This window comes from Phoenix dactylifera, chromosome 1, assembly GCF_051530095.1.
Source record: "Phoenix dactylifera cultivar Ajwa chromosome 1, Ajwa_hap1_PhDact_Kaust_v1.1, whole genome shotgun sequence".
NCBI classification, from domain to species: Eukaryota; Viridiplantae; Streptophyta; class Magnoliopsida; order Arecales; family Arecaceae; genus Phoenix; species Phoenix dactylifera.
The window spans coordinates 40,508,281-40,532,633 of record NC_143190.1 but is presented as its reverse complement, the minus strand read 5'-3'; the positions used below and the strand labels follow the sequence as shown (position 1 = coordinate 40,532,633).

At 49.1% G+C, this 24,353-nt stretch overlaps 1 protein-coding gene and 1 long non-coding RNA gene across 2 annotated transcripts in view; both read right to left on the bottom strand.

The window, feature by feature from the left end:
• LOC149768661 (uncharacterized) overlaps positions 1–24,353 on the bottom strand; it is a 99,541-nt gene that overhangs the window by 30,647 nt on the left and 44,541 nt on the right. The gene's annotated exons all lie outside the window — the stretch shown is intronic.
• LOC149768662 (receptor-like serine/threonine-protein kinase SD1-8) lies at positions 232–23,536 on the bottom strand. Its single transcript, XM_089923544.1, has 8 exons — positions 21,340–23,536; positions 19,606–20,776; positions 5,446–5,574; positions 2,448–2,593; positions 2,126–2,336; positions 1,062–1,299; positions 824–974; positions 232–742 (listed from the first exon to the last, which is right to left on the bottom strand). Exons 2-8 carry the CDS (start codon positions 20,639–20,641, stop codon positions 458–460), a joined length of 2,196 nt encoding a protein of 731 aa, XP_089779670.1. The 5' UTR covers positions 20,642–20,776; positions 21,340–23,536; the 3' UTR covers positions 232–457.

Here is a 24,353-nt window from a genome sequence, read left to right as displayed (position 1 = left end):
TTCTAGAAATTTGTTTCATATTCCTAGGAGAGAAAATGCTTCCCGCGAACCAAACGAGCCCATAGTTCGCACTACCAATGAATTTAAAGAAAATAATATATGCAAATACTGTTCCTCTACAAACAAGAATAATAAGTGAAGAAGAACAAGAACCAAAACCGATTATGCGATTTTAGGTGACGGTGAGTGAATAGGAATAAAACTTCAAGAAATATTATCTAGAACATTATCGCAAATGCAGTAGTGATATTAAAACTAGTTCACTGGCATCAAAATACATTATCTTCAGATTTTCTAACTATACGATATTAGAACAGAATACATTTTCACCTGAGCTATTCCAACAGAGTCTCCTGAGTTGGAGAATTGCCTGACTAATATATTTGTAGAATCCCCCACACAAACACACACACACACACACACACAAAAAAAAAAAAAAAACTCATGTCAGAGATTTCTATCGACCTTCAATTGTAACTGTAAGTTTATTGCTGGAAGACCAATCTCTTTCCATCAAAGGAGTTGCTATGCAGAAGCCTGGCCTTTTAGGCTGAGGTAGCAGTGCACTTTCAGTGCCTAACATGAGTACTACCTCTGCCATTGTCGGTCTATCTTCGCTCCCTTCTTGCACACACAAGAGAGCCACTTGGATACACCGTAATACTTTAGACTCTGGATATGCACATCCCACTGCTTCATCAAGTATTTCCAAGCATCTACTTTCTGTCCATAGTCTCCATGCCTGTGATAACTCATGGATGTTTAGAATGAACAACTACAAGTTATATTTAGAATGATGACATTATTGCATTTGAGTACTCACATGTCCTAAAAGGTTTAAGCAAGCTTTTGCTTGATTGATCATTCTGTTCTTCTTACCACTTAAGATTTCTAACACTAGAACACCAAAGCTGAAGACATCTGATTTCACTGAAAAGATACCATCCATTGCATACTCCGGTGACATATATCCACTGCATGTCATTAGCAAAATTAGTTTATGCAACTAGGATATTGCACTCAGGTTTATACTTTATGAATTGATACACTTATGTACTTACTATGTCCCAACAATTCTGATTGTATTCTCTTCAATTTGGTCAACCTTAAAAATTCTTGCAGTGCCGAAGTCTGAGATTTTTGGGTTTAGCTCCTCATCAAGAAGAATATTACTGGCCTTCAAATCTCTGTGAATAATTTTCAACCTAGAGTCTTGGTGAAGGTAAAGAAGTCCTCGAGCAATTCCTAAGATCATGTCGAGGCGCTTTTGCCAGTTCAAAAGTGCACTTCTTCTCCTATCTGGTCCAAAGTTACACTCTTTATTAGTTTGACAAATGTATTCTGAAATTCAACTTAGCTACTTGTTCTTTACCTTTTTTCCCTTTGAGATAAGTCCACTACATATTCCAAATAAACATAATTTATCATTTAGAAATATTATACTCTTCAAATTCATGAATAAACTTATAATCATAAGTTGAACTTATATTTAGCACCAGGAAGAATGCCTTATATACTAATCCTTATATGAGATGAAATAAAATAGTTTTGCACCTTAGTTTATTAGCGATGATGTGAGGTTGAGATTCTGTCCATTTCATTTCAATAGGAGATCTAATACGTAGTGGTGAGATTATGGGTAAAGGAAGTGCCAAGTTAGAGAAGTCAGATTATCTACTGCCACCATTACCACCACCTCTGTTGATCTTTTAAAATAACCAACTTGATTAACTAAAATGCATTCTGTTATAATTTCAGTCCTCACAAATTCATGCCATATACCTTTTTTTTTGAATGATAAGAATGCACATAGTGTATGAAAAGTTAGATAGATATTCTTCATGGCGGTCTAAGCTTAACTAGCAATTATTATGTTTGAAATAATTTAACCTGATATGGAAGAAAAATATATCCATCTTAATTGTTAATCCATTGCCTCATAATCCACTCTTGGTTTTCTAAAATCCTGCATAGTTTACCTACTTAGAATACCTAAGCAGAAGTCTGAGCATGCGTGATGATCAACTAAATCAAATATAGTCACTAAGCATGCGAGATGTCCATCAGACATTGCATTGAGTATAGAGCATAAAGTAGTCAAATGGTGCAAGGATAAAGACCAAACCGAATATGAAGCAGTCCAAACTTGTATTTTGCAAGTACTCATACACCAGCAATCGTTCCTCTCCTTCAATGCAGCAGCCAAGAAGGCGAACAAGATTTCTGTGCTGAAGTTTGGCTATCAGCAACACCTCATTTGTGAATTCATGTATGCCCTGCACAGAATCTTTGGACAACCTCTTGACAGCAATATTTTCTCCATCTTCCAACTGACCCTGCTAATTGCTATATTTAGGTGAGTTCCACAATGCTCTTTTTTCAAAAAGTTTGTATCTTGCATAACTGTAGGATCAAGTAGTAGTATGCCCTATAGTCAAAAAAATTACCTTGTAAACGGGGCCAAATCCACCCTCTCCAAGTTTATTATCATCAGAAAAGTTATTGGTGGCAGTTCTTATTGTATGTATATCAAATAAAGGTAACTCTGGCTCATTTCCTCTGCTTTCGTTGTAGGGGGTACTAATTGTTTTACCTAGCATGAAAGTTTAGTATAACAAAATCAATTATGTGAGATTCTTGAATTCAACTGTACTCGCATCTCCATCCCAAAAAAAATCAAAACAAAAGGAAAAAAATAATACTTGTAAACAAAAATAATACTTGTAAAATTTCATTCAAGACAGCAATTATTTTAATTGATTCACAAGTATGTATTCACATGGGTACAAATGTGGAATTCATGGTTGACAGAGTGCTAGGTACCAAGAGCTAAAGAATATACTAGGTAACAATCAGAGCTCAGCAAGGTCTGTTGTAGAAACCGTGCTTAGATTGTTTAATGCTTGGGGGTCACTCTGCACTGGAAATAATGCAGAAAGTCATGCCATGGTTCAGTAGAGATTATCGAATATCTTGTAATTTCTTCCTTTATTAGCCTGCAAATGCCATTTATACTAATAGATTATGGGGGCCCTATCCTTGTCTTTCCTCATTACACACAAATATGTGCATGTACCTAATTAGCATATTAATGATAAACAATATTGAGGTAATAATGTAGTCATTGTCAATGTAGAACAAGCCTGCAGAACATAATAAAAACAAATGCAACAAGCAATCCATGCAAGTTTGTTTTCAAATAATATGCCAAGGAAATATAGATGGGTAGAGTTACCAACTACCAAGGGCAACAAATGTAGATGGATAGAGTTGCAACTACCAAGGGCAACTTGTGAAGAAATATATCAGAATTCGATATGTGAATACATATATTCAAGACACAAGCATTTAATACAATTGAAAATGCTTGTCAATTGGGACATGTTATTTCTTACAACCAGACTGACTTTAATATATTTTCTATGATTTTCTGGAGCTTATAATATTATACTACCAACTACTAATATATGCATGTTTTGTATTTGGGGTGAATACTGGATCATGAGACAACAATGAGCATGATTTAATTAGCCGTTGGTATTGTTTTTGTTAAGGAGTTGTTGGTCATTTGATCGTTGGCTTTGTGAGCTTCTAGCTCTCTCATTTCCATTCTTGTTTAGAGCCTCCACATTCTCAAGTCTATTTTCTCTGTTGTTAATAGCAGTACGAGCTTGTCTCTTGGTTGTTCTACTTTGGATTTTTCTTGTCTTTCCCTTTTTTTTTTTTTTTTGAGAATATGATAGTTATTTGCCACTACTCAGGTTTGAATACGAGACCTCTCACTTGGAGAGATGGATGCCAACTAGCTTAGTTACCAGCTGTTAGTGTTGAATAACCATTGTATTATTCTCTATCTTGGGGCATAGTGTGAAATGAGGGGCACTATTTTCTCCACCAAAACCATATTCATTGGGGAGGATTTGGGTTGTGCTGCGGTGATGCAGTTTTTGGGGCATTGGATTCACATGGTTCGGTCCCAAGTCGGAATTTCTTTTATGTGTCTTTTCTAGTACATCATACCATATATATCCTTGCATAATATTGCTTTCCATATTTGCTTAAAATGATTTTGAAAGTTTTCTCATCGATTTCTTGGTTTTTGAGAATATATATTGTATTGATTTTTTATTTACATAAAATTCTTCTTAGAGTTACTTCTGAACTATTATCTGAATATAGGTGACACCTAAAGATCTTGCATCAGTCATCCATAATGGCCATAGAGCTTCAGCAGCTCTAGAAAGCGATATGCACATGACTTGTCTTAGACAAGTTTTTTGATACCAAAATCTTGTTAGAGGATACCCAATGGCCATTCGCAGCTACAGCTTTCTCCCCTTGAGACACAATAAACACAAAAGCTAAACCAAAGAAAATCTTTATAGAAGGTAAATGTAGATGGAGAATCATGGGAGAAATTAGTCCTTATTTAACTGAAATTGAGCCAAGTCACACTCTAAACATTAAGGTGTTAAATGGATGGAGGAAGAGAACAAGGGAATCAGCAGCTTTCCACCATATTGATCTTTACTGCATCATTTTTCATCTTTAGGGATCATTTACTGATCAATATGTTCACTAATTGTTATTTCTTGGCCACAACTTTTTCTAGAAGGAAAACGCTCAATTGAACCTTTTTGTAGAACCTTAAAAAACACTTCCATTGCAATTAGAGGTGGCAATGCTTAATCTGTCTAACTTGATCAATCTGTTGTAGGTCGGTTTGGATTACTTGTTTAATAAAATGGTCAAGCATGGGTCTGAATTTTTGATCTGTTTAATAAACAAGTTGGGTTTGAATAGACAGATTTTTGATCTATTTTGTATCCGACCAGACCCGGATTTGGGTTGATCCGGCCCGATTGCCACCTCTAATTACAATGAGCTTGACATTTGCTCATATGTTTTGGTTCTGAAGAGTGAAGTAGGAAAATAAAAATTTTCATTCCTTGTCTAGCTTTTCTTAGACATCAATTCCAAAAAGGATTGTGATGTATCAAGGCATCCACAAACTAGCTCTACTGAAATAAACTAGAGAATTAAGATAGGAGTGAAATGCTTGTAATTTGACCAAAATTGTTTGACATGGATGAAGTGGTCGTTTGTGCCTTAAGTTATCTAAAGAAAGCTATTTGGTGCACAGGACCAATACATTGCACTTCTAATGGACTCATGAAAGATGCCAACTTAATTATTCTATGTATTGCACAACCTGAATGAAATCATAGGACTTGTTAGCTCGAGCATTGAATACTATTGTATGTCACTAGTAGGCATAAAATTATTTGATGGATTCTTAGTGCCAAATGTTGATGAAATCTGTTCTGAGAATGTTGAAGAAATCAATGCTAATATTTCTAGAAGTACAATTTATCAATATTATATAATAGCAGGTATAAGTGATAGATCATGTCTTTTTGTGTAGGTTAAGGGGCCGGTAAGTACCTTGCTTTCTTTTTCTGTTCTTCTTCCACAGGAGTTGAATCAAGCACACAAACAGAAGAAACACTACCAATAAAGAAATGATTATGGCTATCACAGGCTTCTTTTTGGCATAATTACCGCTTATATGATCTGCACAACAATATTTTGGAATTAGGACTTTGACTTAGGGTACATTTTTTATGATATGGAATATCAGTTATATATTTTGTTCTCCGCTAACCTATCATATAAATGTGTTTTGTGACATGTATGTTAGAACTGGCATATAATTATATTTCTGCATGAGAAAATGTTCCTAGATTCAGCGTGCAGAGAATCACAAACTTAACAGAACTATATCACCAAGTCATGTTCGCTTAGAACCATATAAAGCAACAAAGAAATGTATGGTAATGTTAATTGTAGAAAAATATACTCTCTCAAAAATGTAGAAAAATGTCCCTTGATGTTCCTTTTAGTGAGAAAGGGATGTGATTTGGCAAACGGATTAGTTATTAACTATTAATTTGTTGTTTATTTCATTGATTTTAAGATAAATCCTCCTCACTAGACATTATGTTAGCAAAATTACTTCCTTTTACATTACAAATATTGGATGTTATTTGGGAAAAAAAAGGAGGCTACCATAAATTTTAATTGAAAAGAGTGCGTTCATAATACTGGCATATTAAAACCAATTGTCGAAAGTCCTAGCGTTGGATAAGAATAAGATGAGTAATAGGGAGAACATAGACCTTACTGCCAATCACAGGAAAAGTTTAATATCACGGAGTTGTCATTGCACTTATATAACTTAGATATTATCTTGATTAATTGGTAATATACAACATATTTTTCTAAACAAATAGACTTCATCATCACCTTGTCAGCAAAATGGAGGAAATTTTACCAGGAAAGACTGCAATACTCAGCAAAATGGAGGAACTTCTCAACATGGCTCTGGCTTGGGATTCCATCCATTTGAAGAGAGAAAAACTACATTGTTATTTTAATTATTTCCCACCTGCTTATGTAGGTACTGTTACGGGGGAACTAAGCCGCCATGCTCCACGTGACCGGCACGCGCGCCCATGAAGACTACGGCTGTCCTCTGATCCAGCAATCCGACCCCGAGTCGGACATCTTCGGCTCCACAGCCCGACATCGAGTCGGACATCTTCGGCTTCGCAGCCCGACCCCGAGTCGGCTGCCCCTTAATCTAGCAATTCGACCCCAAGTCGGATATCCTCAGCACCGCAGCCCGACCCCGAGTCGGCTGCCCCCTGATCCAGCACTCCGACCCCGAGTCGGAGATCTCTTGATAACGACAGGCTGCTTCCCAGAGGCACGCCGAGGCCTCCTGCTCCACTACTCCCTGCAACGGCTGTATCCGACGCAGTTCCACGATCTCCTGTATCAGCCGTACAAAGCGGAACTCCACTACGCCCTGTCATGGCCGTACCCAGCGCTGCTCCACGACGCCCTGTAACGGCCATGTCAGTGGCCACTCCATCGCGCCCCACGATGACAAACCCCCCTGAGAGACCCCCCAGCCAGGTATATATGCGGCTGGGGGGAGAAGGGGGGGAGGTAAGCAATATCTTCCAGAGCACTCTCTTGCTTGCGATTATCATCTCTCCTCCTCCTCCAATCTCCTCTGACTTGATCGTCGGAGGGCCCCCACTACCCCAGTGGTGGTGCGAGGCTTGCTCGCAGGTCTCCCGGTGGAAGGTGGAGCACAATCAACATCGACCAAGGCAGCTCAGACGGAATCCCGTTCACACCGCTGTGCCAATCGTTCTCGGTTTGGACCACCAGCAACAGTTGGCGCTAGAGGAAGGGACCTGATCTCAGAGCGATCGTAATGGCACGGCGAGGTGGTCGTGGAGCTTCCAATGCCTCCGGTCGCGGGGCCTCTCGCGCCTCCGGCCGGGAGGCCGCTGCATCTCCAACACATTCTCAGCAACACTCCACCATTCCACCCCCCATTCAGATGGTCGAAGCCGCTCAGTTCGACCAGTTAGCCCAGCAGGTTCGCACCCTCGCGGAGGTAGTGCAGAACCTGCAGGGTGTGATGTCTCGAGCGCCACAGCGGGCCCAGGAGCAGCTGCCCCCCGAGCGCTCACCTATCTTCCTCAACCCGCGCTCCTTCCTCTCCCATGGGGAGGAGCGCCGGCGCGAGGAAGGTTCTTGAGCACGGTCCATTCTGCCAGGACCTTCTCATCGAAGCTGCGCGGGGTACGAGAGGCGGACCCGGGCGCGTTCTCCGACCCCCCAGTCCTCGAGGGGCCCGCACTCCAGTCGGTCCCCCTCGCGCCGCTCCTTGTCTCCCACCCACCGGTCGCGCTCCCTGGACCGGCGGGTGGACGATCTCCACAGACAACTCCAGGTCCTGAAGGGCCACTCCAAAGATCTCTTCGCCGACTTGGAGATCTCCTCCCAACCGGCGCTTGCCTCGAGGATCCTGCGGACCCCAAATCCGCCGGGATTCAAAATGCCGGCGATCGAGCCCTATGACGGGGCGGCGGACTCGCGGGATCACGTGGAGAGTTTCAGGACTCTTATGCTCCTCCATGGAGCATCAGATCCCCTCCTCTGCAAGGCCTTCCCGGCGACCCTCCGTGGCCCAGCCAGGGCGTGGTTCGCCGGCCTGGAGGCTGACTCTATCCAGTCCTTTGACCAGTTCACTCGCCTCTTCATCAGCCATTTCGCCGTCAGTAGCCGGCGGCGATTGGTTTCCGACTCCCTCTTTGATGTCCGGCAAAACGAGGGAGAAAGCCTGCGGGATTACCTTACCCGCTTCAACAAGGCTACATTGGAGGTCCGGAACCTGAGCCAGGAGGTGGCTCTCTCAGTCCTGAAGCGTGGCTTCCGGAAGGGCAGACTCACCTTCTCCCTGGACAAACGCCTGCCGCGGAGCTTCCAGGAGCTGTTGTCTCGGGCGAACCAGTATGCAGACGCCGAGGAGGCAGCCGCCCACCGGAACAAGGAGGCCGCTGAGGCCCTCTAAAGCTCGGGAAGAAAAGGCGAAAAGAGGCACCCCAGAGGAGGAGCCCGACGCCTCAACATCGGCGCAGAAGCCCGTCACCGGCGAGGAACCACGGCGTCCCACGCCCTCGTTCTCCGCACCGACGCTTCAACCGGTACACCCCACTCCTGGCCCCCCGGGCCCAGATCCTTATGGAGGTCAAGGGGCGGGAGAACCTCCCGGTCCCGAGGCAGATGAAGAAAATCCCTGGGAGGAGGCCCTCTCGGGCGTACTGTGAGTACCACCGAGACCACGGCCACGATACCGAAGACTGCTTCCAGCTTCGGGACGAGATCGAGGCTCTCATCCGCCGAGGGCGTCTCGGTCGATATGTAAACGACCGACGTCCCCCCGCAGAACCGCGTCCGGCCGACCCGGCCCCTCAGGAGCCTCGGGAGCAGAATCGACCCGTCGCGGGCGTAATCCACACCATCACTGGGGGCTGCTCTCGGCCCGGGAGAAACGCAGGGGGCTCGGTGGAAGCATCAGGGGTGGCCGTCGCGAAGAGGCAGCGGGTCGGAAATGTAATCACCTTTTGTGATGAGGATGTAAAGGGGGTTCAGACCCTCCATGATGATGCCATGGTGATCTCCCTCACTATGGCGAACTATGATGTAAGGCGTGTTCTTGTGGATAGTGGAAGCTCAGCTGATATTTTGTTTTACGAGGCCTTCCAAAAGATGAGCTTGTCCCGACAAGTGTTGCACAAAACATCCACCCCCCTCATAGGATTCACTGGAGACGCTATCTCGGCCGAAGGTGTCATTGAGCTGCCTGTGACTGCGGGCGTTGCACCCGCAGAAGCCACGGTGCGGCTCGGGTTCTTGGTCGTCCGTGTTCCCTCGGCCTACAAAGCTATCCTCGGACGACCCGGACTGAACGCCCTTCGCGCGGTAGTCTCTACATACCATTTGCTAATGCGGTTCCCCACGGCGGCCGGGATTGGAGAGGTCCGAGGTGACCAACCGACCGCACGGCAATGTTTCCTAGCAACTCTCAAAGGGAAGAAGCCCGTGGAGGCCCTAAGCGTCGAGTCCCTTGACGCCAGAGACGAGGTGGCTTTGCGGCACGGGGAGCCGGCCGAGGGTGTGATCGAAGTTCCCCTTGAAGAGGGTCGCCCGGACCGTACGGTCCGGGTCGGTGCCAACCTCGACTCGGAAGCTCGGCTCAGGTTAGTGGAATTCCTCCGAGCCAATGCTGATGTATTTGCCTGGTCGGCGGCCGATGTACCCGGGATCGACCCGGAGGTCATTTCTCACGCCCTCAACGTCGACCCGACCCACCGACCAGTAAAGCAGAAGAAGAGACACTGTGCCCCGGATCGGATCCGGGTGGTCGACCAGGAGGTAGACAAACTCTTGGATGCAGGCTTCATAAGGGAGGTGAGCTACCCCGAGTGGCTGGCAAACGTCGTACTTGTCCGGAAGGCGAGCGGGAAGTGGAGGATGTGCGTCGACTACACCGACCTGAACAAGGCGTGCCCCAAGGATAGCTTTCCGCTTCCACGGATAGACCAACTGGTCGACGCGACTTCCGGATATCAGCTGCTGTCTTTCATGGACGCCTTCTCCGGCTACAACCAAATAATGATGGCTCCGCAGGACGAGGAGAAAACTGCCTTTATAACAGACCGGGGGCTGTACTGTTACAAGGTAATGCCCTTTGGTCTGAAGAATGCTGGCGCCACTTACCAGCGCCTCGTCAACAAAATCTTCAAAGGGCAAATCGGCCGGAACATGGAGGTGTACGTGGACGATATGCTGGTGAAGAGCCGCCATGCCGACCAGCACATCGCGGATCTGGAGGAGACTTTTGCCACCCTGCGGAAGTTTCGCATGAAGCTGAACCCAGCGAAGTGCGCCTTTGGCGCTTCGGCCGGGAGGTTCCTCGGTTTCATTATCAACCAGCGGGGGATCGAAGCCAACCCTGACAAAATCAAGGCCATCCAAGATATGTCCCCTCCGACCAAAGTGAAGGAGGTTCAGGAGCTCGCTGGAAGGGTCGCCGCGCTCGGACGATTTGTGGCAAAATCGGCCGAACGCTGCCAACCTTTCTTCAAGGTGTTGAAGCGCCCGAAAGACTTCCTTTGGACGGCCGAATGTCAAGTGGCATTCGACCAACTCAAGGAGTACTTGGCGTCTCCTCCCCTGCTGTCCAAGCCGCAAGAGGGGGAGATGCTCTACCTCTATCTGGCGGTCTCCCCAACCGCAGTCAGCGCAGTACTGGTTCGGGAAGAGGCAAAGCTCCAGAAGCCTGTGTACTACATCAGCCGGGTCCTACGGGATGCCGAGACGCGGTATACGAAGGCGGAAAAGATCGCCTTCGCGCTGCTCACCGCGGCCAGGAGGCTTCGCCCCTATTTCCAGGCTCATCCCGTCACCCTCTTGACCGATCAACAACTGCGGCAGATCCTCAGCAATCCTGAGAATGCGGGACGGCTGGTGAAGTGGGCAGTAGAACTTGGTGAGTTCGACATCCGCTACCAGCCCCGACCCGCCATCAAGGCCTAGGTGCTCGCGGACTTCCTCGCTGAGTGCACTGTGCAGGAGGCGGAACCTAGGCCGCCGGAAACACCCAGCCTTGACCTCCCAATCTGGACGCTTCACATTGATGGGTCGTCGAACCCCGAAGGTGGAGGGGCCGGGCTGGTCCTTACCAGTCCCGATGGAGTGATAGCCGAGTATGCCTTGAGGTTCGGATTTCCAGTGACCAACAACGAGGCGGAATACGAGGCCCTAGTCACAGGACTCAAACTCACCAAGGAGCTCGGCATCCGGCGTTTGAAGGTCTTCACCGACTCCCAGCTGGTGGTCGGGCAGGTCCGAGGGGAGTTCGAGGCTCGGAGCCCGACCATGCAGAGCTATGTCTGGAAGGTGCAAGCACTCATTCCCGACCTCGGCAGTGTTGACATTCAGCAGGTCCCGAGAAGCGAAAATGCCAGGGCCGACAGGCTGTCCCGCTTGGTGGGCGCAGACGCGCACAACTTGTCGAGGGCGATCTACCTGGAGACCCTAGATGCCCCGAGCATCGGCGAGGCCGGAGCGGTGATGGCGATTGATCCGGAGCCATCTTGGATGGACCCGCTCGTCGCCTACCTCGCCGAAGGGATCCTCCCAGAGGACGAAGATCAAGCTCGGCGACTCGTCATGAAGTCCGCCCACTACGTACTCTATGAAGGGAGGCTGTATCGGACCTCGTTCACCGCCCCCCTCTTAAGGTGCCTCCGCCCCTCGGAAGCGGCCTACGCCCTCAGCGAAATCCACGAAGGCATCTGCGGATCGCACCTGGGGGCTAGGTCCTTGGCGCATAAGATCATGAGGCAAGGCTATTATTGGCCTACCTTGTTGGAGGACTCAAAGGATCATGTGCGGAAATGCGACGCCTGCCAGCGCCACGCCAACGTCTAGAGAGTCCCTTCTGTCCCCTTGGCACCAATCACTGCACCCTGGCCCTTCGCCCAGTGGGGAATGGACATCCTCGGACCATTCCCCGTCGCTTCAGCTCAGCGGAAATTTTTGATTGTTGCAATCGACTACTTCACCAAGTGGGTGGAGGCAGAGCCGCTGGCCACTATCACGGAGGTGCAAGTCCGGAAGTTCGTGAAGAAGAACATCATTGTCCGATTTGGGGTACCTCGGGTCCTCATCTCGGATAATGGGCGACAGTTCGACAACAAGCATTTCCGTGACTTCTGCGAGGAGTTCGGGATCGAGCATCGGTTCACATCTGTGTCGCATCCCCAAACCAACGGCGAGGCCGAGGTCACAAATCGGACAATTCTCCAAGGAATCAAAGCGCGAATCGGTCGGACGGGGCAAGCTTGGGTCGAAGAACTCGAGAATGTCCTTTGGGCGTATCGGACCACGCATCGGACCCCTACCGGGGAGACGCCTTTCAGCCTAACCTATGGCACGGAAGCCGTTGTCCCCGTGGAGCTCGGACTCCCCTCACCTCGGGTGGCCGCGCACCGACCCGAGGCCAATTCGGAACAACTCCGAGGGAACCTGGATCTCTTGGAAGAAGCGAGGGAAATGGCGCAGGTTCGGATGGCGATGTATCAGCGGAGGGTGGCCCGATATTACAACTCCAAGGTCCGACCAAAGCTTTTCAGAATCGGAGATCTGGTGCTAAGGCGAGCTAAAGCATCTCGACCTGCGGAAGGTGGGAAGCTAGCGCCAAATTGGGAAGGCCCATATAAGGTTCGCTGGGTAAACCGACCTGGCTCCTACCAGTTGGAGGCCCTAGATGGTCGAGAAATTCTAAGGAGCTGGAATTCCGCTAACCTGCGGATGTATTACCAGTAGAACGACGATGCCAGAAAGACAGTTCAAAAATGTATAACGTTTTGCATTTCAATAATTTCTGGTTACAACGGCGTGCTCGTGTGATTACAAGGAATTCCCAGAGGGAAATTAGGGTGTAAAGAAAGTAAAGAAGAGGTGGAGACTCCGAGGAGCTGAAGATCTGGGATCCCGAAACCTCCATCTGAAGCGGCTGCAACCCCGCCGGAAGTGGGTGCTTCTAATCGGAGGCACCAGCGACGCCTCACGAAGAAGACGAGGAACCACCGCTGGAGAAGCCGCCGCTGCCCCCAGGGGAACGCCGCCTCCAAAGGATATTCCGATCCTCCCCAGTGTCAGAGGAGAGAAGGAATACGTGGGAGAAGAGCATATGGAGGCGCGGTCCCGGATCGAGCGTCTGGTGCAGAGCTCAATCGGGAGGCTGAACTTCAAGGAGGGGAGACGTGATCCCGGATGAAACGCCTAGAGCGGAGTTCCGCCGGGGAGAACCTCCTTGTTGATCCCAGATGAAACGGCTAGTTGGCTGAAGTCGCGAGGGGCGCGCCTCCCGTTCCTTCGGCAGGAGTCTCTCAGCCATGCGCCAGAGAGAAGGTCCACGATCCATGGCAACTTGAACAGCTCCGGCTTGGCAAACTCCATCGCACCTGCACCTGTATTTATAACCAAACTGCAGCCCCCCGGTCGTCCTGATGCGGGTGGCTCCCATAAATGCGGACGCATTGAATCCGGAGCCGTTCTGGCTCTCGAGGCGTGTCTTCCCGCGATTTCCTAAGCGTCATTCTCCTTAATCGCATTCTTTGTGCAGGACACTCCGGGTGGCACGTACCCCTAGGTCCACATATCTCCGCTCGCGCCCAGGTCGCGTCCGCCTCGAAGAACGCGCGCATCGCGGCCGCTTAACTGACACTCCTCGCAAGCAGCAACTGGCGATCCGATTTCCCAGGTAACGCATCAATTAGCGTTTAATGCCCTTCTGGTGTTTCCCAGGCAACGCCTGGAGAAGAGGAGAAACACGATCGCAGCTGGCCACGGAGAAACCCCGTCGGGCTGCAAGCGACAGGCGCATGGCCAACGAGCGGAATTTCCCGAGGCACGGCCCTCGGATGCCAGGCTAACCCGATGACCATCCCGGGAGCAGACTAGCCTGAAGCCCCGACCGGTCGCCTTGGCTTGCGCCAGCCTTGGCCGACCAACGAGCGGACTCTCCCGAGGCTCGGCCCTCGGATGCCAGGCTAACCCGATGACCATCCCGGGAGCAGACTAGCCTGAAGCCCCGACCGGTCGCCTTGGCTTGCGCCAGCCTTGGCCGACCAACGAGCGGACTCTCCCGAGGCTCGGCCCTCGGATGCCAGGCTAACCCGATGATCATCCCGGGACCAGACTAGCCTGAAGCCCCGACCGGTCGCCTTGGCTCGCGCCAGCCTTGGCCGACCAACGAGTGGAATCTCCCGAGGCTCGGCCCTCGGATGCCAGGCTAACCCGATGATCATCCCGGGAGCAGACTAGCCTGAAGCCCCGACCGGTCGCCTTGGCTTGCGCCAGCCTTGGCCGACCAACGAGCGGAATCTCCCGAGGCTCGGCCCTCGGATGCCAGGCTAACCCGATGATCATCCCGGGAGCAGACTAGCCTGAAGCCCCGACCGGTCGCCTTAGCTTGCGCCAGCCCTGGCCGACCAACGAGCAGAATCTCCCGAGGCTCGGCCCTCGGATGCCAGGCTAACCCGATGATCATCCCGGGAGCAGACTAGCCTGAAGCCCCGACCGGTCGCCTTAGCTTGCGCCAGCCCTGGCCGACCAACGAGCGGAATCTTCCGAGGCTCGGCCCTCGGATGCCAGGCTAACCCGATGACCATCTCGGGACCAGACTAGCCTGAAGCCCCGACCGGTCGCCTCGGCTTGCGCCAGCCTTGGCCGACCGACGAGCGGAATTTCCTGAGGCCTAACCCTCGGATGCCTGGCTTAGTGCCGGAAGAATTTTCTGAGGCCTAACCCTCGGATGCCTGGCTTAGTGCCGGAAGAATTTCCTGAGGCCTAACCCTCGGATGCCTGGCTTAGTGCCGGAAGAATTTCCTGAGGCCTAACCCTCGGATGCCTGGCTTAGTGCCGGAAGAATTTCCTGAGGCCTAACCCTCGGATGCCTTTTCCTGAGGCCTAACCCTCGGATGCCTGGCTTAGTGCCGGAAGAATTTCCTGAGGCCTAACCCTCGGATGCCTGGCTTAGTGCCGGAAGAATTTCCTGAGGCCTAACCCTCGGATGCCTGGCTTAGTGCCGGAAGAATTTCCTGAGGCCTAACCCTCGGATGCCTGGCTTAGCGCCGGAAGAATTTCCTGAGGCCTAACCCTCGGATGCCTGGCTTAGCGCCGGAAGAATTTCCTGAGGCCTAACCCTCGGATGCCTGGCTTGATGCCGGAAGAATTTCCTGAGGCCTAACCCTCGGATGCCTGGCTTAGCGCCGGAAGAATTTCCTGAGGCCTAACCCTCGGATGCCTGGCTTAGCGCCGGAAGAATTTCCTGAGGCCTAACCCTCGGATGCCTGGCTTAGCGCCGGAAGAATTTCCTGAGGCCTAACCCTCGGATGCCTGGCTTAGGGCCGGAAGAACTTCGAGAGTTAGGAGTCGGCAAGACGCTGCCAAGAGTTAAAAAGAAAAAAAGAGGAGGACGAAAGCGAGATGAAGAAACATTCGACTTGTATTAATTTTCATTGTTTCAGGGCCAAGGCCCGTACAATTTGGCAAAACGCCGACATACAAAAAAAAAAGAGGACAACGAAAGGTACAAGAGGTCAGCTTGGAGGAACCCCCGGGTCGGGAGCGTCGGGCTCGTCCGCAGGGGGTAGGGAGGCGGTAGGAGAATCAGCAGGCGATGGCGCCGGAGAGGAGTCGAGAAGGGAAATCCCACTCAGGTCAACTTCAGGGTACTTAGCCGACACCCTTGCCAGGCCCTCCTCGAAGCCTAAGATGAAGGATTCGGACCCCGCGTCCGACGCGTCACGGACGAACTCGTCAGACTGACGATAGGCCCGTACCGCCTCCGACATATCACGGGTGAACTCGGCGGACTGACGATAAGCCTGTACCGCCTGGCGCCCGATCTCCGCACTCTTCTCGGCCAGCGCCGCCTCTGCTCGCTCCGTAATCTGAGCCTTAGCCTCCAAGACCTTCGCCACAATCCGGTCTTCAGCCTCGGAGGAGACCCTCAGCAGATTAGCCTGAGCCTCCTTATGCTTCGCCTCGGCAGCAGTGCGAGCGGCCTCAGCTTCCTCCAGGCGCGAACGGAGCTCTTGGTCGTTCGCGCGGGACCTCTCCAAGGCTGACTCCAATTCGCCCAGTTTGGCTTCAAGAGACCGGGTTCGGTTGCGGGCGCTGTCGGCAGACCACTGAGCCTTCTCCCACCTCTCTCGATAGTCCGCGACCTTCCGGGACTGCTTTTCAGCTCGTTCCTCCGCCTTCTTAACCCTGCTTTCGAGGCCCGAGGCGACTTTGAGTTGCTCCCGAGCTTCCAACAGTTGCTTCTCGAGGGCGGCGAAGCCGAGTGCCCGCTCTTCGGCCTCCCGGAGCCTCGCCTCGAGGTCCCCGGTCGTCCTGCCCGCCACAGCCTGGCCTCCCTCTTCCACTGCTTTCAGTCGGTCCTCGGCCTTCGCCAGAAGCCCCGCCTGTTCCTTGTAGCACTCCTCTAGACGGATCATGTACTGGGCGAGCTAAGAGATAGGAAAAGTGAGGGCGTCAGGCGGAGAACAACAGAACTAATAAATGGTGAAAAGCGGCCAGAAGAACACTCACCGACATGAGACAGACGCAGCTGGCAGCCCCGACGTCAGAGACCCCCAACTCCCGGACCCGCCGACGGTCCTTCTCCAGCAGCACTGTTTCGATGAGGCTTCGGGCGCCATCGGTAGTGAAGGCCGACCCCGATTTCTCCCCGGAGCCGGATGGTGGTTCTGCAGCCTTACCCTTATCCATCGCCTGGGGAAGAGTCCTGCTGATTGTGCTCGGGGCGGGGGTCACTCCAGGAATTGATAGGGCCCCGCTCGGCCGGGGCCTCGGCGCGTCCCTCCTTGAATCATCAGGAGCCGGCTGAGTCGAAGGCCGGGCCGGGGACCGATCATGTCCGACCCGTCCGTCTTGAGCGGGCTCGGATGATACCTCCGGAATAGCGGCAGTCTCACCACCGGAGGGCTGATACAGCGTCAGCTGCCGGTCCGTGCCCACGGCGTCTCCCTGATCGGTGGGCCCGGACTCGTCGGTCGGCGTCGGAGGCACCTCCTTGCGGGACTTCTTCGCCGGCGGGGCCCCGATCGGAGGAGCTCGTTTCCTCCTCCGGACCGCTTCCAGTAGGGACGACCTACCAACAGCCGGTCCCTTGTCCGACCGCATGACGTCGTCAATCTCTGCAACAAGAACGAGATGGTCGAGGGCTGAGAAACCGAAGGAAAGAACGAGACGAAAGAGGAGAAAAGAGTCAAAAAAGAAATGGTAGCGGGCTCACGGTCGGTGGGGACCGAGCTCAGACCGACATTCACCAAGGTATCCTCGGAAATAAGGCGGGCCACCGGGGGAAGCTGGCCCTCGGCAACCAACCCCTTCAAGGCGGCCAAGCCATCGGATTCCTCCCTCGACAGTCTCGATAGGCCGATCGGGGACTTCATCGGCGTCTCCCAGGTCGCCCTGATTTCCCAAGAAGGATCTACATCGATGAAGAAGAAACGCTCCTTCCAGCCGTGAATGGAGGAAGGAGCCTCTTTGACGAGGCCGCACCCTCGCCGCGCCGCAAAGCACCACCACCCTTTGTCCTGGGGGTGGCCACTCAGGCTGTAGAACTCCCAAAAAACATTCAGAGTGGCGGGAATCTCGTGCATGCGGCAGAGAACCTGGAAGACCGTCAGGGCACGCCACGAGTTCGGCACCAGCTGCGTCGGCGCAACTCTTAAACCCCGGAGTACCTGCACGACTAAGTCCGAAGGGGGAAAGCGGAACCCGGCCTGGAGAATGCCCTCATTGATGGCGATCTTCCCTGGAGGAGGATGGGACATCCTCTCCTCAGGCCCCGGGAGCGTAACGTTGCAGGCCTCGGGAAGGTGGTACCGAGCCACGAGTTTGTCTAAGTCTTCGGCGACCAGCTCCGACTTAATGCGGTCTGCTCTCACTTCGCCCATTCCTAATGGCCAATAAACCTACGGTCAGGACGGGGACAAGAAGGGGGGAAAGACCGGGACGACTGGGGTACACTAGTACAAAAGGAGAAAGTATGGAGAGCCCTAAGTAGAAGAATGGGGTAACTCACCGGAGGAGAAGGAAGAACGACTCCGAGAGCGTCAAAGGAGAAGCAAGCGAACAGTCCGACGGCAACAACGGCAGCGCAAAGGGGAAACTCGAAAATGTCTGTGAAGAGGAAGACGGACGGGGGAGGGCCCCCGGTTAAATAGGCGGAAAGGCGGGTGATGCCTCGATGACGCCAGAGGACGTCTGGCCGCCGAAGGGTCGCTCGCGCCCCAAAGGCGAATCGACACCATTAAGGAAGGATGTCCGCCGAAATCCTCAGACTGCCAGGTCAGCAACAACCGCCATACGCCATAAAGAAGGCGGGAAGCTCGAAGCGCGCGCGCCTCTCCGAGGGATGGCGGCAATCTTGAAGCATCACTCCCTTCACCCGTTCCCCTTCTGGTTCCAGGCTCGGAAGTGGGGGGCTACTGTTACGGGGGAACTAAGCCGCCATGCTCCACGTGACCGGCACGCGCGCCCATGAAGACTACGGCTGTCCTCTGATCCAGCAATCCGACCCCAAGTCGGACATCTTCGGCTCCACAGCCCGACCTCGAGTCGGACATCTTCGGCTTCGCAGCCCGACCCCGAGTCGGCTGCCCCTTAATCTAGCAATCCGACCCCAAGTCGGATATCCTCAGCACCGCAGCCCGACCCCGAGTCGGCTGCTCCCTGATCCAGCACTCCGACCCCGAGTCGGAGATCTCTTGATAACGACAGGCTGCTTCCCAGAGGCACGCCGAGGCCTCCTGCTCCACTACTCCCTGCAACGGCTGTATCCGACGCAGTTCCACGATCTCCTGTATCAGCCGTACAAAGCGGAACTCCACTACGCCCTGTCATGGCCGTACCCAGCGCTGCTCCACGACGCCCTGTAACGGCCATGTCAGTGGCCACTCCATCGCGCCCCACGATGACAAACCCCCCTGAGAGACCCCCCAGCCAGGTATATATGCGGCTGGGGGGAGAAGGGGGGGAGGTAAGCAATATCTTCCAGAGCACTCTCTTGCTTGCGATTATCATCTCTCCTCCTCCTCCAATCTCCTCTGACTTGATCGTCGGAGGGCCCCCACTACCCCAGTGGTGGTGCGAGGCTTGCTCGCAGGTCTCCCGGTGGAAGGTGGAGCACAATCAACATCGACCAAGGCAGCTCAGACGGAATCTCGTTCACACCGCTGTGCCAATCGTTCTCGGTTTGGACCACCAGCAACAGGTACTACAATTGGAACTTGGATCATTAGTTATCTGACATGCAGGCCTACGGATTGGGTGGCCTTGTATGTGGCCAATCGCTCCGGAGATGGTCTTTGGGTTGGGAAGAGGGAGTTGCGTAGTGCACTTCGAGATATGTTATTTTCGACTTTTTTGGATGTATTCATATTCGAATTGTGTAAATCATCTATTTTAGTAAAAAGAAAAAAAGCTAAATGGGGCTTAAAAAAGGAGAAAAATTGGGAAAAAAAACTGATGTTAATAGGTCTACGATAATGTCATCCGATGCAACCCAATAGCCATATCTAGCTCCTACAAGAGTTGCAGTTGTAGTCTATATATTTACTGGTTTAACTTTCCCTCTCAGAAAATTATTGTTACCTAATTCAGAAGATGCAAGCCGAACATATAGATCCTCCCCTCCTTCAGTGAACACTCTAATATCTACCAGATCTCCGGTCCATGTCATGCATCCACTCCCTTCATTGATCGCATAGGCACTGCAAGAGCAGTTCTTCAGGCACCAGTCTTTGCACTCTTCCAGACTCATGCTGCTGTGCACGGTGGCATTCCATGTATCGGGCAACTTCACTTGCTGCAGCCCGAAGAAACCATCACCTGATGAACAATTTAGAGCTGTTCTCCGCACACAACCATCAGTATTGTTGCCTATTCTCCAGTTTTGAGGAGACTTAGGACTGAATCCCTTCAAACAATCGCAGGCAGCTGAGTAGTTTGTGCTGCATTTGCCATTAGCTCCACAGTTAGCATACTTGTCGCACGGGTCTTTTGGAAACCACCAGTAGGGTTCCCATCCAAGGTTTGATTTAGACCGCACGAAACGCTGAACCACTCCAGTCTCGCTCAACACAAGACGCGATAGAATAGAATTGTCCAGTACTTCGAAGCTGTAGGTGGCCTCAGACTTATTGGAAGTCAGATGAAACCTGAACAGAAAAGTTGTATTCGTCTCTGGAATGCCATTAAATCCACGTCCGTTCCAGGGTCCAGTGCGATATATTAGGACAGATCCTCTCCATAAGAAAAGCTCCGGTGCTGCATTGCTATTTATCTTGTAGGAGAAGTTCCCTGGTGAAGGGTCGGAGGAGCTCTCCCATGATGTGAGATACGTGTCAAGATTGGTTCTGAAGTCCCGTGCAAGCTTCATACCTGGCAGAAGTGTGTTAGTTGGATGATCAAAGCTCTGCCACAATAAAGTCTTCGAAGTTCCTTCAAGCAGGACGAGATTTCCCGAGTCCAGGAGCTGTACAACGGGATTGATTGCATTTGATGTGCCTGTGGACCAAAAAATATATCCGGTGCTATTTACAATTTCCAGAGTTCCATCACCTGTGAGATTGAGAACCCCCGTGGAGCCACTGAGGGGAGAGATTCTATTGGCAACCCATACAACCATTTTATCTGGAGCGTAATATCCCCAAGTGCCGATTCTTCGAGTCACCGGGGCTGAAGAAGCCCAGTTTGAAGGTCCCACCTGACGAGACTAAGGTTTGTCCATCTGCAATGCATTTGGTCGGCGTCATTGTATCTCCTGAGATGGATACAGTGAAGAAATTAAAATCCTATTTGGGGAGCTATTGGTAGTATAGCTTTTGAAAGTAGAGCTGTTGCAAGTAGAGCTTTGATAAACAACTTGTGAAAGTACTTTTGGTATAACAAAATAATCATAAAGAATATTGCATAGTATTATACAATAGAGCATAATAAAATATAATATATATTAATACATAAATATATGAATATAATATTATTATAATATAGTAATATAATATTATAACTATAACATAATAATTTAATATAATATTAAATTATTTAACATAGCATATCAATGTATTATGATATAATGTAATATAATATTATATTTATAGTATAATATAATAAAAAATATATAAAATATTATAATTATTAGTGTAAATTAATTTTTCATCCTTCTGATGACCATTTATCTCTCTAGCAAATTTTCTATCTAGATGATAAAATTAGTTAAACAATTATTTATTTATTTATTCTTTTTTTTATTTTTCTTGAATAATAGCTTGAAGAGGGGGAGGGAGGGGAACAATCTTTAATAGAAAATGGGAGTGAAATAACTACCATCTGATCGAGTGACAGTGTGGTTGGTACGTGGCCTTTGCGAGTGGACGCGGCAGGGCTGGAGGACCACCGGTTGTTTCCTTTTAAAAGGAAACAGGTTATGGTGATACCAGTGATGCTTGGGCCTTCAAATCTTCAATATCAAAGTTCCACGCACTAACACCTCTTTGATACTCACTCTATTATCCCTCACTAGTAGGAGAAAAAAAAAATCTATGAAAATATTTTTCGTCCTACAGGCTGCAGGATTCAAGCCGAGGGATGTTCAGGCGAGGGAGTCAGCAAGGGAGTTGAAGTAGGCGGTGATTTCGAAGTGTGTGTCGTGGATGAGGCGAGCAAGACGGTGGAGAGACATGGCGGACACATCGCGCTCGGTGGCCGACTGTTCGAGGGCCTGCAAGAGGGTGCCCGACTGCCGGAGGAGGAGGAAGACCGCCTCCTCCTTGCTCTCCTTCTTCGGCACCCTCAACCACCTGCTCATCTCCGGCGCGCGTCCTCGCTATCGTCGAGAACCGCTCCTCCTCCGCTTCCGCCGCAGCCGTCGCGGAGTGCGTCCAGCATATACAATGCAACGGCTTGCAAGCTACAACTTTGAAATCTTTGCCGGATCTTTGAGTATGATTACGGATGTACCATACTGGTTCCCTCCTTATATTTCTTACCTTATTTAATGAGAGATTTTCTTAATTGAGAACAAGGAATCTCTTCACCAAGACTCGAAAATCAGAACTTCATTCAACACTAGTTAAGGAATAAGGATCCTGCAATTGATTAACATCTCAGTTAAATAATTATGATTGAATTTTGGATTATATTATTTTTATAACAGCCTATAATGATTTTTCTGTAATCATCCGATCGAGGAGAAGAAAAAATTCTCTTAATCCGCTCAACTAGAATCTCTCAAAAAAATTTAGAAGAAGATAGAAGAATTGTGAAAGTAGGATTTAAGTCTCTTTTTCTTTCATTGATGATCCAAAACCGAGATACATGCTCTTTATTTATAGTAGTGAGATTCGCTCCTGCAAAATTTGGATCGGATTTTTCTTTATAGTTTTAATAGGACTATCTTTCCTAAAATATATATGACTAGTAGAAATAAACTTAAAAAAACTAAAATTTTTGAGAAGGTAGATCTTGATTTCTACATCAACTTTGGGAAATATGCTCGGTCAAAATATTTTCTAAAAAAAAAACTTTTGGTTTGACCAACCTATTTTAGGGTTCATATGATGGAATTTAGATTTGATAGTTAACGGCACCGCCTCTTAAAAGGATGGGCATTACGTCATAGATCTTAAAAAGTTATTTGATTTAAAATAAAAAAGATCTTAATCAGGTATCGTATGGCGAATTTATGGCCTCCGAAAGTTTGGCTTGCGACTTGGTTTCTTGATATGGTGGATTTTGCTTCTGAACATTGTTCATCCCTATCCGTAGTAACCAAAACGGTCTATATCGAGTTTGAGGATTCTTCAGGATCACGCAAGGTAACCGTATGCAAATAATAATTCTGGGAATTTAAAAATGAATTAATGAATGAAAGAATGAATGAATGAAAAGGAAAGACAAGCAACTATATTTGCGCACATGCATGGAAATTTCCAACATGATCGGTTGCACTTTATCTGTTGCCCTTGGGAAATCGTTCTATCAACTATATGAAGCATCTAACCAAAGAAATTGATGAATTGGCTTGATGCCATACCAGAGATCTCTGTGCATACTTAAAAACTAACCTGCTCTGGGAAATTTCCACGATGCAACATATTATATTGATTCCATGATGCAACTTTTGTGCCTCTAGAAAAACCACAAAGTGTCGAACTTATGAATTTCTGTGAGCAAATAGCACTCCATGCCAACTCAATGGAAATTGCTAGAAAACTTGCGTGGAGCTGCAGGAAGGGCCCATATACTGAAAAGGGAATCTATTCTGAAGAATTAGATGACTAAATTCTAATTTCAGACAGGTAGAGCAAAAACAAGGGATATCCTTAAACCAGTATACACTGTGCTTTCTTTACATCGAAAAAAAAAAAAAAAAAACTGTGCTTTCTGAATCTAAGGAAGCAGGGGAACAGTAACCTCTGGATACACACTAGCATTCATACCTGGCTGGCCATGAACCAGGACTGCAGCTGCCGAGATTCCAAGCACTAGAAACCATTCCACCAATGCCATTTCTCTTTTGCTTCCTGGCACCTAGAAAGTCTCATCTAGCTGTACCATTTGTCTTATGATAAGCCAGCTGCTTTCCCACGGAACAATAAGAAGCTGCAGAACCTTTACATCGTTTTCCGATAGCAAGGAATTTTTATCCCCAAATGTCTAGACGGTCTAGATCTTTAACAGCAAGCTGAAGTAGACCTTTTAATGACAGTGATAGGAATTAGAAATAGACTTTGTTTATCCAAGTTGCCAGGTACTGATTCTTATTACTAGTTTAATTCTACAATATGCTTGTTCTTAAATCAACTACCCCACCCCTTCAATAATAATAACAAGAAAAGAAAAGCATAGCCGTGCAGAGAGGGCTGCTTCCAACCTAGTTCCCAATCTGATATGGCATAAAAGGGATTTCTGCAATTCAAAGGAGAACCCATGCGATTTACAAACGTTGGGGAGCTGCCTTTATCATGCCTCGGATCCAAAACATAATATGGCCGTGCTACTAAGGGGTACAACCTGCGATGATACGAAGCCAACATTACATTAGTTTTCAAATCTATCTCAAATACAAAAGAATAAATAGGAATTTAATTTCATTATCCAATAAATGCAACCAATACTAATTCACAGCATCTAAATCCAAACATAAATACCAAATCCATAATTCCTACTATTCAAAAAAAATCACTTACTACAAATTCATAATCAACTGAAGAACTAAAATTCTGCTATGTTATATAGATCGCCAAGCTTGCTAGCGCGATCTCCAAGCCTGAACCATCCTTCTTCTCTATCAATCCTATTCGTCTGGATAGAGAAAAATAAAAAATGGAGGTATATGA

What these genes read in the sequence shown, in the direction of transcription:
- LOC149768662 (XM_089923544.1), bottom strand. Translation starts at nt 20,641, where the DNA reads ATGGTTGTATGGGTTGCCAATAGAATCTCTCCCCTCAGTGGCTCCACG. An exon ending in GATTTGGCCCCGTTTACAAG is followed by an intron (nt 2,337 to 2,447) that starts GTAATTTTTTTG and finishes AGCAATTAGCAG; the next exon opens with GGTCAGTTGGAAGATGGAGA. An exon ending in ATCAGAATTGTTGGGACATA is followed by an intron (nt 975 to 1,061) that starts GTAAGTACATAA and finishes AATGACATGCAG; the next exon opens with TGGATATATGTCACCGGAGT.